Below are 16,395 nucleotides of genomic sequence, written 5' to 3'. Positions count from 1 at the left end.
TCATTTTATTGGTCATTTTATATAGGATGTGTTATAAAAATATATAATTTTAGATACATTTAAATTAAGAAATCTAGAATTTCATATCATCTGAGTGTTTAGCATATAGGAAAACAAATATGCATCAACTTCTATCAATTGGATGTGATCTTTTATGTGTAATTTAAAACCATTCAATGTGATGATATGTCTATATGGAGAAATCCATTAGGCAGTACCTCATCTGTAGTCAGTCACTTGGTGTTGTTACCTTGTAACATGGATATTTTATATTACTGGATTGCCTAAGAAAATTTTAATAAGTTTATAATGCCCCTTGAGCCTACTTCTTCCATAACCATTTACTTGCATTTATTTCACCCTTACTTCTCTCTTGCCGCTTTTATTCATAGAGTTTCAATTTTATATTCAGATTCTATACACATATGATTTGATATTTCTGTGAAAATTCTGGATCAAAAAGTTGAAAAAACATGCAACATTGGTGTTTCAAATATGAACTTAATTTACCTAGTGTAATAAATTCCATTTGCTTTATATTCCTGTATGTAAAACAGCTTCATTCATCTTTATGGCTGAAAAATATTTATAATACTAACTTATAAAAAAGATAGTCTTATAATGTCATTAATAATAATTTTACAATGGTTTAATTATTATGTGTCTGAACATAATTAACAACAATTTAAATTTAAGGCATTTATNGTCTTCAATTTTTATGAAATCTGATTTTTGATAACTTAGAGCTTACTTGAGATGAATTTAAATATGATACAAATGAAGCACTCTGTTCTCACTTTGCTGTGTTTGGATTTTATTGGCTTATAGGTAACTTGTTCTGGTGCAACCCAATGCTGACCAAAGAATGAAAGGTGATAAAGGATATAGAAAATAAGGTGTGAAAGTGACAGCAATGGATGCTCTTCTAGGCTTATGCTCTCCAGCATGGGTGCTTTCATCAGTCTGAAGATTCAGGACAGGCAAATCCTCTGTATCAGGTAAAGCAGAAATATGCTTGCACCATGCAGAAGATCCATCACAGCTGCAGTCTGAAGGAAGCACAGACTGCTTGTGCCTCTATACACTATTAAGTCCCTGTGGATGGATTNTCCCTTTCTTGTTTCAAGGTGAAATGTATTACTTCACAGGTAGCTTTTGTGGGCACTCAAACATAATGAGATAAAAAAAAATCCTATCATATGTTTCACCTGTGACTTTATTGTATTACAATACACTCAGAAAGTATTCTTTCTATCCAGGTACACGTTTCTAATTCTTGTTAACATATTCTCATGATTTCTTGTATTCTTGTAACTGAAAGTACAGTACTACTAAGAGCTAATGTTCATTTAAATGTTACAAATATGTCGCCGAGCTTAAAAACAGAAACAAACCAAAACAAAAAACCTCAACAAACTAAACCTACTACCCCAGAAAAAGACATTGTAGATCTTTGTACTATTATCTCTGTACTGTGTGAATGATCCTGACACTTAACACAGAATTACTCTCTCTCCGTGTCTCTGTCTCTGTTCTCTCTCTCTTTCTCTCACTCTCTCACTCTCTCTCTCCTCTTACTCAAGTGTGTCTAAGATTATTAGAGCATCACATTTATTGCTGATTAAAGCTGTGAACATAAGCTTAGAGATTGCTTATTTAACTGTGGAAAAGAAAAATATGACAACCTCATGAAAAATGGTAATTTTGAAGTAAAATTGCTGTAGACTATGAGGCTGAAAAACTCTTAAATCATGTCATCTAATTTCTTTAATTTACAGTGTGCTGGCTGAATCATGGTCATAACATGTTTATTAAGTGATCCATACCATGCCTTCCCACACTAGTTGTGAAGTTTTCTTTGAGCTTTCTGTGTTTGGAAATCTGGATTCTGAATTTTTATTTGAACCCCTCTTTACAGGAAGCATCACTATTAGTCTCTCAGTTTCCATTTCTCCTGCCCCATCATTAGTTTATCACAGGAGTTCTGGAAAACAAAGCTTCACTACTGGTACAGAGGTCAAGGACAGCTGGGGGTCGTTTCAGTCCAGGTAAAAGGACTTGGGTGACTATGATTTATTTGCACGTGTTTAATAAATGTGGAAGCCAGTGATAAAAATGGACAGAACCCTGACAATCAGATTCAGATAAAATAATTGCTACAGGCAGCAATTTGCTAAATACTGTATAGCTATGTGATACAGTTCAGAACCAGCTTTTTGTGACCAAATAAAAAATATTTAAAGACTAGAACTCTTTTAAAATATAGAGCGTCTATAGAAAGAATTCCAACATAATAACATTACCATGATGCACCAGGACCGGTGTTGTTTTGGGCACTACACAGATCATATTGTGACATTTTGTCTTAAGATATTAACACTGAACACTGTGTGTGTATACTAGCTTACAGTTTTATGGTTTACTGACCTCACTACATTGCAGGATTATTAAAAAGAGTAATAATTGTGTGTTTTGTTGACATGTGTTCCAAGATGAAATTTGTTTTAAATAAGCTGTTTTAAATGTATAAATAAAAGAATATTTTTGTCCGATCTTCTGTATATACAATAAGTTGAGGTTTTGAAAGATATTCTAACACATTCAAAATTATTAGAGCAGAACTGTGGAAATTCCCCAAGAGAAACTAAACATATGGTTACTGAATAATCGCTGAGTGTCATCAGTGTAGAAGATGCTGATGAAGTTATACTTTTTGGAAAAATGGAAATCTAGGTTTTGTTCAGAACTCATGTCAAGCACTGTTCTCCTGAGCTCTTAATCTCTGAAACAAACCTTATTGAAGACTAAATGGGACAGAATAACAATGTTACAGAATTTATCCTCCTGGGTCTCACTCAGGATCCTGCTGGGCAAAAAGCATTGTTTGTGATGTTTTTACTCATCTATGTTGTGACAATAGGGGGCAACCTACTCATTGTGGGGACAGTGATTGCCAGCCCCTCCTTGGGCTCCCCAATGTACTTCTTCCTTGCCTTTCTCTCACTCATGGATGCTGTTTATTCTACTGCCATCTTGCCCAAGTTGCTTACAGATTTACTTTGTGATAAGAAGACCATCTCCTTCACAGCTTGTCTGATTCAGCTCTTTGTGGAGCACTTATTTGGTGGCTCTGAGGTATTCATTTTGGTGGTGATGGCTTATGATCGCTATGTGGCCATCTGCAAGCCACTGCACTATTTGACCATAATGAATCGGCAGGTTTGCATTCTCCTATTGGTGATGTCCTGGGCTGGAGGATTTGCACATGCTTTGCTTCAAGTTATCTCTGTGTATTTACTTCCTTTTTGTGGACCCAATGTCATTGACCATTTTGCTTGTGACATGTACCCATTGTTAGGACTTGCATGTACTGACACCTACTTCCTTGGACTCACTGTAGTTGGCAATAATGGAGCAATGTCTATAGTGGTCTTTATCCTTCTCCTTGTCTCCTATGGAATCATTCTAAACTCTCTTAAGACTCACAGTCAGGAAGGGAGGCGCAAAGCCCTGTCCACCTGCAGCTCCCACATCATGGTGGTTCTCCTCTTTTTTGTTCCCTGTATTTTCATGTATGTTAGACCTGTCTCCAACTTTCCAATTGATAAATATATTACTGTCTTTTATACAATTTTCACTCCCATGTTGAACCCTTTAATATATACCTTGAGGAACATGGAGATTAAAAATTGTATGGCAAAGCTGTGGAGCAAAATGTTCACTAAAGACATAAAAAGAGTTTCTCCTCACTGAACATAGTAATAATGATAAAACCATATATAATAATAAATTTTGGCAGTTTGACTTCAACATTCTACATTGGTTCCAACACTTGACATTGTGAGGCATTTGCTAATTTTGTGAATTCACTATATACAAGCCTGGTATACACTGATACTCTAGTTTTCTCTATTGCTACTGAAAGTGATTATATCTTGATTGTTTTGGGGCATCCTGATTTTTCATCCTCTATGATATTTCTGTTTTGTCCAATTTCCAATAAATTCTACTTCTAATATAATTTCATTAATGTGGTATTTTGACTGTACTGTGAACTAGTTATAGGTTATATATCACAACATTTCTTTTTTCTGAGTTTTGTGCCATCTTTGCCTTTTATTTTGATGAACACATACTTATAATTTAACTTTACTACATAAGAATTTAAATAATTTTTAGCATTCATCAAGACATTTCTTTCCATTTATAATGTATATGTTTTTTTTTTTTAATGTATGTGTTGGATGGCCCAGGCGTTGTCATTATCATCTCTGGGCAGGTGTGTTATTAAAATAACCAAAATGATTAAGGAATAGTGAGCAAACAACTAATTAAGGGTTCTGCATGGTCTCTGCTTCCGTCCCTGATTCCAGTCTCCTGCCTCAAGTTCCTGACTAGACTTCCCCTTGTGATAGACTACAACTATAAGATGAAATAAACATTTTCCTCCCTAAGATTCACTGGTTGTGGTATTTTATCACAGCAATAGAAATGTAATTAAGACAAAAAGTTTCAGGAGTGTGATATTCCTGTGACAGACCTGGACACTCATTTTGCTGAGGCTCATGGTGGCATTTGAACTTCAGACTGGCAAGGCCATGGAGTGCTCAGACCACAGTGATTAATTATTCCGTTAGATCTTGTAAAATAAGAATGTTGAGAGCAACATTGATAATGGAGGCCTGGCTTGTGAAGTTTGAGAGGGAAGGAGCTACTCTATCAGGGACATATGTCATAGTTTGAACTAAGAATCTGTGGTTCTGGTCAGTTTGAGCTGAAGAATTGGCTCTGATTAAGAAGAAATCTGAACCACCTTTGCTTTCATGGGCAATTTATACTGGTCAGCTATGGTAGAAGAATCAGATGCGATTAAGAAGAGACCAGCATAATTGGTAGGTGTGCATAATTCACTTTTAAAGTCATTTAAAATTGGAAAACTTACTTTCTTACTATTGTGATAGTAAAGATATTTCCAACACCTTTATAAAAATAACCTCTTGGCCCAGTTGATTATAATCCATATTCATTATATTTTATGTGCAAATGTGAATGTAACTTTCACAACTGTTTATTTGGTTGAACATTTATAATTTGTTATGTTATCATCATATGTCAGTTAAGTAGATTTTAAACACAGTCAAGGCTTCTCACATAATATTTTTATTAAAAAACATATTCCAGCATTGAAGTAATTTCAAAGAATGTATGAATGTAATAGATTTATAGACTAAGAATAAATTAAATGTGAATAATTTGAAAAGTAATGATTTCTTCAGGATCCCCAAATAGTCTTTTGTGGGAGATTCTTTGTTTCATGAATTCTTGACCATTTGAGGATACAGACTCATTTAATTAGTTAGTGCTATAATGTTAATGTCCACTGCATTTGTGTGGACATTTGTCCTGCTATTGTTTTGCTGAAGGAATGGGACAGTGGATGGGAGGGGGAGTGAGAGATGATGGAGTCAAGTGATGAGTCCCAGGAAATCTGACTCCAGAGACCTGCAACTGGGTGCAGATCTGAGTTTATGAGCCAATCTCAAGCCTCTAAATCCTTGGCTAATCATATCTTGCCATACTGTCACTATGCTCCAATGAGAGCCTTGCCTGATGAGGTAACTCAGAAGGAATGGGTGGGAGAGGGAGGATCATAACCTGTACGTATGTCTGCAAAGCTGAGGTAAATGGCCACTGCCCTGGCCTTTGTTTCCTTTTTGCTGTCTCACCGGTGTGCCAGGTGCCATCTTATATCTAGTACCATGTATGGCAGATCCGGATCTACCAGGAGTCACAAGAATCTGTCACACCTCCGTCTCCATTCTATTGTTTTCCTTCACAGGGTTGACTTCTAAATTCCCCACATTTTGCTAATTCAATAATGCACATAATTAAGTTATTTGAGTCTTCTCTGATATTTTGATGTTGCCACTTAAAGCTATAAACTTCCTTCTACAGATTGCTTTCAGCATAATATACAGGATTTTGTGTGTCATATTTTCATTCAATTCTAAGACTGATTGGATTTCCCACATAATTACTATAGTGATCCATTTATTACTTTATGGTGTTTTATATACTCTCCATGAGTTTCTGAGCTTCATTTTATTGTGGTTACATAGAATATAATTATTTAATTTTTATAAATTTTGAAATATTTGCATTGTCACCTAATATATGGCATATTTTATAGAATGTTCCATGGGCTGCTGAAAAATGTGTCTTCAATGTTTTCACTGAATGGAAGTTGATTTTCTTTGTATATTATTATATATGTTATTGTAGATATGAATGGAGAAAAATGATAGAAAAATATCATAAGGCTTGTTATTAGTATCAAAATGATAGAGAGGAATTAGGTAGTGTGACTATAATGACCCAAAAAAATTCAGAGGAAGAGAATTTTGCCTAAATAGACAGAAAAGGGAGAGGTAAAGATATGCTATTGTGTAACATAATATACCAACTTTCAGGATTCTGTAGAAAGGACCCTGAACATTAGGCCCAAGAATATTTTGGAGAAAAAAGAAAATAAAATGAAGGATTAAGGAGAGATTGGTGAAAAGCAGAAAACAAAACAAAACAAAACCAACAAACAATGCAGAGAAAGAACAGAGTGGAATCTAGAAGACCTGTAACTTTTAGCTTTTTAATATAACACTTTGAAAATCTTCTTTTCACATTTCAAGATTTCAAATCTACTTGGTAGTTAGCCACTCATTCTTGGCAAGATCAAGTCTTTAGGGATTATTTCGGAAATACATTGTTTAAGAGATTTTATTTTTGAATTTGTTCCAAATAGTCTAACTAGCAGTATATCTGTTAAAAGTAGAAATGATGTAAAATAAGGTAATAGGCTGTGTTGCAAATGCAAACAGAAGAAATACTTTTCTAATTTAATGACCCAAGAGGTTTCTGAAAGCTCAAATCTGCCCGAGCTAGAGTTTTCTTCATTTATTATTTAGTTCTTGAGGCACCATACTTTTGCTGAATTTATTGTTTAAGGAAGGCTATGGAGGGTCTCAATGTCCTGGCATCTTCCACACAGAGACCACATGTTTTAAATGAGGAATAAACTAGCTTCAGGGAGAATCTGTTCAAAGGACTCAGAGACTGAGAAACATCTATCACAGTGTTTCTGAGAACTATAATCACAGATTTGATGAGTTGGGGACCTGGCTTCTTTGTGAAGTACATGGGTGCTAATTTACCTCCTTAAATAAAGCCTTTTGATGGCTTTCGTGTAATTGTCTGAAAAAGAAAATTTCCTACAATTTCAGTGTTGTTAATTTTGTATTTATTTATGTGATGAAGGGAAAGTGCTGGGTAAGTTAATTTCTATTTATTATATTGACTTTTTGCATATTTGTACAAGCATAGCATAGCATTGACTGTACAAAGATGTTTTTTCCAGATTTTGAAGATTTCCAACCACCTTTTCAGTAAGTTTTGACATTATGGTTCAGTGTTCCTTATACTTCAGGTATTTATTTGTATAGTATTTAGACACTTCTCTGAAAGACTGAGTATAGTAGTGATATTAAAATGTGTTTGTTAGAGTAGTTTGGTACTCTTCCTACAACTGGCAAAGCCATAAGTTGTCATGTCTTCTGAGAAAACACACGGATATATGATGTATTTGTAGGCAATCCAGTAAAAAAGGTCTTTGGTTTATGGCAATATAAGATCATAACATTAATTTGTGACAGATAAGATTTGTAGCAAAAAATTAGTATGAGATATTGAAATGTAGCTAATCAATTAAAGGTTGTGAAATTCTCATTAAAAGCTTCAAAATAGAAAATATTAAGGTAATAATACATAAAATAAATCAAAATTAAGAGTACATATTTGTTATAAACTGCTTGTTTTTATTTTCCATTTTGCCAAATGACAATGAAAACATTTTTATGTAGTAAAAACCCAGTGCTTCTGTTATTTTTATTGTATTTTATGAGACATTAATTTTCATGTGATGTTAATGAAGATATATGATTATGTTTAGGTATATTTCAATTTGAAAACCCAAAATTGCTCAGCATCTCAAGTATTAGCATATGTGATACCAAAATTCAATTAAGTTCCAGTAGCTCTCTGTAGGCTTTGTCTGTTTCTTAAAATCTTTCCTAAAAAACATGTGAGTATTGAGCAAATAGAGATAGCTAATGGTTCTGAATCTTACTTCAGGACAACTAACATGAGTTTCCAATGGGCTTTAAAGGATAAGATATAAATGATCATACAGTTCTGATTCAATTATTTTCTCCTTAATTCTTATCCCAATTCTGAAACTACAACATGCTCACTATTATGTGAGGATATAACTTAACACTAAAAGATGATTACTCTTAAAAAAAAAAAAAACAAACCCGTGTGAGTATGTCTACATATAAAATTCAAGTGGATTAATGTCTCTGTATAGATTCTAAATTTGTTATTGCATATTACTTTATATAATATTTTATAATTCATTTTAAGTTCATAATAGTAGATTATACAAAAAAACATTCATACAAGTTATTTAGACATTTTAAGCTTTGATACCTACCCCAGTTTTCCTATTTTCCCTGTTTTCTGTCCCTTCTTCTTTCAAAGTTCTTTAGTTTTATTAGAAAGTTTCACTTCTATTTTTGGATCTTCTATACATGTATCTGTTAAATCTAGAAGACAAAATGAAATAAAATGTGATGTTTGTCTTTATTAGGATGATTTAAATCACTTAATATGATTATTTCTAGTTATATCAATATTATTGAATAGTTTAATATCATTTTCTATATAACTTTAAATAACTTCATGATTACACAGTTTTTTTGAAATTATAAGACTATTTTTAAATCTATGGTTTTTTCCCATCAGTTAATTTATGTATTCACTTTATACCCTAATCACTGCCCCCCAGTCATAGTAACTATTTTAAATCATTACTTTTTAGAATAGCATTAATGATAGCTTAACCTGAAAGCAGCCATATTATTTCTCAGATTTTATGACACTAAATCTTTGAAAATTTATAATACAGTTCATACAACTATAAAAATGTTATAAAATAGTGAAAGAAAACCATTTTCACTCTATTATATAAATAATTACAATGGCATTTAGTTTTTATCTAGTGAACTTAACAGTATTGAAAACATCATATCAATATTATTCATAAATATTAGAAGGTGAACAGGAAGCAAATGAGGCAAAATTGATATAAATCATGTTATATCCCTGTGTTTACAACAGGCCAGTCCTTATCAGCCTTGGGCTGAAAGACTTGTATAGATCTGACACAGAAGAAGCACTAATGTGACTGAGAAATGCCAAAGAAGGTGCATCACAACTAACTTTAAGAAGCTTTTAAATCTCCACATATCCTCCACAACCAAGTCCACATGCATGGAATTTATTTGTTAAATCAGACAAAATGGATCTCTTCACAGGAGTAAGGTTGGTAGTACTTATACACAATGAAAAGAAAATCTCTGGAGATATAATTTTAGTCAAGTCCAAGAATTTACAGGTTAGTCCATGTCAAGTAAAAATCAAAACCAAACAAAACAACAACAAAAACCCAAAAACAAACAACACTCAAAGTATTGTAAAAATCCCAATAGTATCTGTAATTGTGCAAACAGCTGATATTGACAATGATGAAATGACAGAACTATAATTCTAGGAAAGCATGATAGACTAAGAGAATTGCTATAAGCAGCAATGTATTAAAAAACATTGGGGATATTTGATACACTTTAAATATTTCTTGAAATAAATGAGATATATTTGAAGAATAAAATTTTTGAGATTAGTGGGGCCATTCTAATAGTGCACTATCGCAGACTATGCTAGTTACACAGGAATGTTAGGAACTACACAGAATATACTGTAAAATATCTTCTTATAGTGGAAGCTCAAACTTGGTCCTATGTAAGTTGTTACAATTAGTTGAATACATCTTCTGCAAAGGATTCGATGACTTCCTTGAAGATTAAAAAAATATGACATTGAGAATTTCATACAATATTGTTTGATAACATTCACCCCAACCCTTTCTCACCTCTCTACCCACTCAACATTGTTTCATTTTCTAACAATAACACTTTGTTAACCCATTAATTCCAATTGGTGTTACTCAGCTAATTTTGGAGTGGGGCCTGTGTTAATGCATAGTAGACCTACTAAGGGGCTATGCCCTAAAAATGCACTGAAGCCCATTCTCCTGGCAGGTATCAAATGCCCATAATTTATCCCAAGGGATAGGATTTCTTGGTCATCTCCTCTTCTTTGTGCTGGATTTTTTTTTTCCTGGCTTGATCTTGAGTACATCTTGTGAGTATTGTCACAATGGATATGAGTTCCTACATGCAATTCCTGTTTTGTCTGGAAAATTCCCTTGAAGTTACCCATTTTTACTGATTCTTACAATCTTTCTATCTGCTCTTCTGAGAATATCCAATAACCTTGGCAGGAAGGATATAATATGAATATCTTGTTAGGGTTGACCATAATAGTTTTTCATTCCCTTGGGGAGTTTATGGTATTCAATTCACCAACAACTCCAAAAGTGGTAACACATTCCTGATATTGGGAGTTTTAATTGTTAGCACCTGTTATCTAGTCAAAAGAGGAAATATTCCCCCTTGCATATTGATGTTTGTTTGAATATAAAGTATGTTTTAAATATTAATTATTGAGATGCCTCTATTTGCTCTTCTGTAGAGATATGCACAGAAGTGCTGAGATAGAAACATGTACTTAGAGACTTATTAACAGAAAAGAAGAACTGAATAGACTTATTAACAGAAAAGAAGAACTGTTATGTGTTTTTCGTGGGTTCACCATTGTATAAAGCAATAATGAAAATGTGCTTCTGAATGGAATGAATTCATACCCTTCTTTAGAATTTATTGCAGATCCTGTTCTGAAGTATTATTGAAACAAGTCAGATGAGTAAATGGGAGAGACTAACAATGTCACAGAATTTGTCCTCCTGGGCCTTACTCAGGATCCTACTGGACAAAAAGCATTGTTTGTCATGTTTTTGCTCATGTACATTGTGACTATTGTGGGCAACCTGCTCATTGTGGGGACAGTGATTGCCAGCCCCTCCTTGGGCTCCCCAATGTACTTCTTCCTTGCCTTTCTCTCACTCATGGATGCTGTTTATTCTACTGCCATCTTGCCCAAGTTGCTTAAAGACTTAGTTTGTGATAAAAAGACCATCTCCTTCACAGCTTGTCTGGTTCAGCTCTTTGTGGAGCACTTATTTGGTGGTGCTGAGGTCTTCATTTTGGTGGTGATGGCTTATGATCGCTATGTGGCCATCTGCAAGCCACTGCATTATTTAACTGTCATGAATCAACAGGTTTGTATCTCACTTTTACTGGTAGCCTGGGTTGGAGGATTTGTGCATGCTCTAGTTCAAGTTCTCTCTGTATATAAACTTCCTTTCTGTGGACCTAATGTCATTGATCACTTTGGCTGTGACATGTATCCCTTATTAGCACTTGTGTGCACTGACACCTACTTTATTGGCCTCACTGTAGTTGCCAATAATGGAGCCATGTGTATGATAGTCTTTGTCCTTCTTCTATTTTCCTACGGAATTATCTTAAGCTCCCTTAAGACTCACAGTCAGGAAGGGAGGCGCAAAGCCCTGTCTACCTGCAGCTCCCACATCATGGTTGTTGTTCTTTTCTTTGTTCCCTGCATATTCATGTATGTTAGACCTGTCTCCAACTTCCCTATTGATAAATCTATTTCTGTTTTTTATACAGCTATTACTCCCATGTTGAATCCTTTGATATATACATTGAGAAATTCAGAGATTAAAAATTCTATGGGAAAGCTCTGGTGTAAAATGATAAGTATAGATAGAGTAAGAATTTTTACATGCTGAATATGTTACTAATTGGAAAGAAAAAATTATAAGCTATAGTAATATGTGTTTCAAGTTCTTAAGTTGATAACAGGAGTTGAAATTGTTAGGTTTATTTTTTGTACTTTTGAAAATATAATGTCTAAAATGCTGATGTTATTTTTCTACCTTTCTTTATGGTTATTGAAGGTGAGCACATTTTCATATGTTTGTTGGACATACCACTTTACCAGCTTCTATGAAATACATATTTATACTATTTTTAATTTCCAAAAAATATTTTCCTATATAACTGGATTGCTGGAATTTTTATGAGTCTAGTCACAAGGTATTCATGTTTATGTGTACCACAGAGTTTTATCTAGTTTTGTTTTATTAGGCTATTATCATTAATCTTAAAAATATTAATTAAACATCTAACTTAATTTTTGTAAAATAATTTTCATTAAATATTTTTGCAAATTTACTTTTAAAATACATTTTTAAAATAGTTATGTGTTATTTTGAAGTTTAAAAGTATTACAGAGTGGTAAAATTCACTTAGTTTGACTATGTTCCATCACATATCATTTTGTTGTGGTTGGAACACATAATCTACTTTTTAAGTTATTGATTATTATGATACATATCTCTCATTATCATAATTGATTTGCCTTCTTTGGTTGATTTGTAAACATTATTAAAATTTTAAAAATTTATTTCTATAATCTGATGATATATATTTATTATATGTTTATTATCATTATTATCATATTATTTATTATTTTAAGTTCAACAGCTTATACATGCTATCTATCTAATTTCAATTAGGTTAACTGATCATTTTTAATTAAATACTTTATTATTATATGTCATCAAAGTAGTTTTTGAGCTGTAATAATGTTTTTCATTCTATATATTTATTTAAACAATATTTTCTAACATTAAAAAGTGTTTCAGAAGATGGCAGTAGTGTAATAGATTTATTTACATGCATAATGGCTTTATTGACCATTATTACATTAAATGCATATGCCTCTGGAAATTGAGATCTTGAGCATATTAAATTTTTGACATCATAAAATAAAATCCTTTTATTTTAGTTCTTTTGATTCTTTAGTAATCTTTTTCTTCTTTTGTTTTCATTATATTTTTCCTATGGTTTGCTTATGGTTATTGCCTTTTAATCAGTGTAATCTTAATAAAATCAAAGATTTTCACTTTATATTTTCGAACTGGCTGTGTCTAGTCATTGAGTAAAGTGAAACATGACTTTAGGTACTTTATTGATATTCCCCTATTCAATGTGTTAGATTTTCCATTAACTTTTAGTTCACTGTAAGCAATATTACTTGAAGTAAGGGTTTTAAATTAATAATTTCTTTATAATATCTATGACACAAATTATATTATTATATTATTGCTATAATTAAACTTGGAAAACGTGAATTAGTGACTAAAAAATATTTCTTGACCTAGTTGTCATGGCAATGCTCATGGTATCTCTCTATAAGAGAGTATTTGTGGTCATGACTACCTGTATGACAGTATTGTAATAGGAATATGTGCATTTCTTTAGAGTAATTAAAAACTACTTACAAGGTTTCTACGCTAGCAAGTAATTAAGAATGTTTTCTAGACATAAACCCTATGTTGAAAGCTGTAATCTATACTATGCAAACATCAGTGAATTTTGGGTTTATGAAAAAGCACTACTAAAGAAAAGTCAGGATACATAGTGAGCAACTCTCCTTAAGAAGAGACTTGAAGCAAAGGGGTCAGGGAGAAGGTATGGGATGGGGGTTTGTGGAAGGGTAAAAGGGAAGGGGGATTATTATATTGAAAATGCAAATGAATAAAATGATTAATACAAATTTTTATTCTAAAAATACTGAGACATAACCTTTGGACACAAGTCCTTTGAGTTAAAAAGTCCCATTGGATCAGAAAAGAAAATCCTCCTGCCGCATAATAATCAAAATACTATGTACATAACAAAGAAAGAATATTAAAAGCTATAAGTGAAAAAAGCTGAGTAACATATAAAGGCAGACCTATCAGAATTATACTGATTTCTCAACAGACTTTAAAATCCAGAAGGCCTGGACAGAGGTATTGTAGACTCTAAGAGACAATAAATGTCAGTCCATACTACTGTGTCCAACAAAACTTTCAATCATCAAAGATGGGGAAAAATATTCCATAAAAAAACAAATTTAAACAGTATTCTATCCACATATCCAGCCCTACAGAAGATACTAGGAAGAAAACTTCAACCCAAGCAATCTAACTATACCAAAGAAATCCCAGGAAATAAATAATCCCATACAGGTAGACAAAAGGAAAAAAAGCACACTACTACTACTACTACTACTACTACTACTACTACTACCACCAAGAAAAACACCATCATCATCATCATCATCATCAACATCATCATTATGATAGAAATTAACAATTTCTGGTCATTAATATCAACAAATAGTACTGTTCTAACTGGCTGTCTGCATGTAGAAGAATGCAAATAGACTCATTTATCACCACACAAAACTCAAGTCCAAGAGGCTCAATGACCTCAATATAAAACTGGACACACTACAGTCTAACAGAAGTGAAAGTGGGGAACTACCTTGAACATGTTGACACTGGAGACGAATCCTGAACAGAACAACAGTAGCTCAGGCACTAAGATCAACACCTCATAACGCAGATCTCCTGAAACTGAAAAGCTTCTACAAGACTAAGGACACCATTAATAGGACAAAACAGCTGCCTGCAGAATGGGAAAAAAATCTTCACCAACACTACATCTGACAGAGGACTAATATCTAAAGTGTATAAAGAACTCAGGAAATTAGACACAAACAAATCAATTAAATAGACACAAATAATCCAATTAAAAAATGGGGTACACAAGATACAATTTACAAAACACAAGAAAACCAAGAAGAAGGAAGATGAACGTGTGGATACTTCATTCCTTCTTAGAATAGGGAACAAAATACTCATGAAAGGAGTTACAGAGACAAAGTTTGGAGCCAAGACGAAAGGATGGACTATCCAGAGACTACCCCAGCCGGGGATCCATCCCATCATCAGCCACCAAACCCAGACACTATTGCACATGGCAGCAAGATTTTGCTGAAGGGACCCTGATATAGCGGCCTCTTGTGAGGTTATGCCAGTGCCTGGCAAACACAGAAGTGGATGCTCACAGTCAGCTATTGGATGGAACACAGGGCCCCCAATGGAAGAACTAGAGAAAGTACCTCATGAGCTGAAGGGGTCTGCAACCCTATAGGTGAAACAGCAATATGAACTAACCAGTATCCCCTGAGCTCATGTCTCTAGCTGCATATGTAGCAGAAGATGGCCTATTCGGCCATCATTGGGAAGAGAGGCCCCTTGGTCTTGCAAACTTTATATGCCCCAGTAAAGGGGAATGCCAGGGCCAAAAAGTGGGAGTGGGTTGGTAGGGGGGAGGGTATAGGGAACTTTCAGGATAGCATTTGATATGTAAATAAAGAAAATATCTAATAAAAAAAAGAAAAAATGGGGTACAGAACTAAACAGAGATTTCTAAACAGAAGATTTTCTAATTGCTGAGGAGCACTTAAAGAAAATTTCAACATCCTTAGTCATTAGGAAAATACAAATAAAACAACTTTGAGATTCCATATTACACCTGTCAGAATGGCTAATCTAAAACTTCAAGTGACAGCACACGTTGGTGAAGAAGTAGAGCAAGTGGAAGAATCCTCTGTTGCTGGTGGGAGTGAAACCAGTACACCCATTTTGGAAATCAATTTGGTAGTTTCTTTGACAACTGAAAATAATTCTAACACAAGATCCAGCTATACAACTCCTGGACATATACCCAAAAGATGCCCCACTATTCCACAAGGACACTTGCTCAACAATATTCATAGTAGCTTTATTTGTAGTAGCCTGAAACTGGAAACAACCTATATTCTGCTCAACTGAGGAATGAATAAAGAAAGTGTGGTACATCTACATAATGTAATGCTATTCAGCCATTAAAAACAGGGACATCATGAAATTTCAGGTAACTAGAAAGAACTAGAAAATATCACCCTGAGTGAGGTAAACCATACCCAGAAAGATTCACATAGTATATACTCACTTATAAGTAGACATTAGCTATAAAGTTTAGGATAACCATGCTACAATCCACAGACCCAAAGATGCTAAGTAATAAGGAGGGCCCATGTAACGGTGTTTGAATTTCACTCAGAAGGGGAAATAAAATAGACAGGGAGGTAGGAAACTGGGGTGAGATGGGGATAAGGATGAATATCAGAAAGGGGGCAGAAGAGGACAAGAAGAAAAAAAATGGAAATTGGGCGGGGCATCTCTGGGACATGCCAGAGACCTGGGATGGGGAGCTGTGGCCAATCTATGGGAATGACCCTAATTGAAATTCCTAGCAGATGGAGATATGGAAACTGAAGTGGCCACCTCCTATATTCGAACTTCCAGTGTAAGGAGGGGAACATCAGCCCACCTAGAATACTTTTAACCCAAAATCTGTC

General features: G+C 33.8%; 2 protein-coding genes across 2 annotated transcripts; both read left to right on the top strand.

Moving 5' to 3' along the window:
• Nucleotides 1-2,759: 2,759 nt before the first annotated feature.
• On the top strand, nt 2,760-3,824 carry LOC110318515 (olfactory receptor 4A5-like). The gene has a single exon (XM_021193629.1). The coding sequence runs from the start codon at nt 2,809-2,811 to the stop codon at nt 3,751-3,753; it is 945 nt and encodes a 314-aa protein (XP_021049288.1). The 5' UTR covers nt 2,760-2,808; the 3' UTR covers nt 3,754-3,824.
• A 7,068-nt stretch (nt 3,825-10,892) lies between these two features.
• Nucleotides 10,893-11,945, top strand: LOC110318396 (olfactory receptor 4A5-like). Its single transcript, XM_021193422.1, has one exon. The coding sequence runs from the start codon at nt 10,940-10,942 to the stop codon at nt 11,882-11,884; it is 945 nt and encodes a 314-aa protein (XP_021049081.1). The 5' UTR covers nt 10,893-10,939; the 3' UTR covers nt 11,885-11,945.
• Nucleotides 11,946-16,395: the final 4,450 nt, after the last annotated feature.

Source organism: Mus pahari, chromosome 3 (genome assembly GCF_900095145.1).
Source record: "Mus pahari chromosome 3, PAHARI_EIJ_v1.1, whole genome shotgun sequence".
Taxonomy (NCBI): Eukaryota; Metazoa; Chordata; class Mammalia; order Rodentia; family Muridae; genus Mus; species Mus pahari.
This window is presented reverse-complemented; position numbering and strand designations above follow the sequence as displayed.

Bases quoted from the DNA above. Each gene is read 5' to 3' on its own strand.
- LOC110318396 (XM_021193422.1), top strand. From the start codon at position 10,940: ATGGGAGAGACTAACAATGTCACAGAATTTGTCCTCCTGGGCCTTACT.
- LOC110318515 (XM_021193629.1), top strand. From the start codon at position 2,809: ATGGGACAGAATAACAATGTTACAGAATTTATCCTCCTGGGTCTCACT.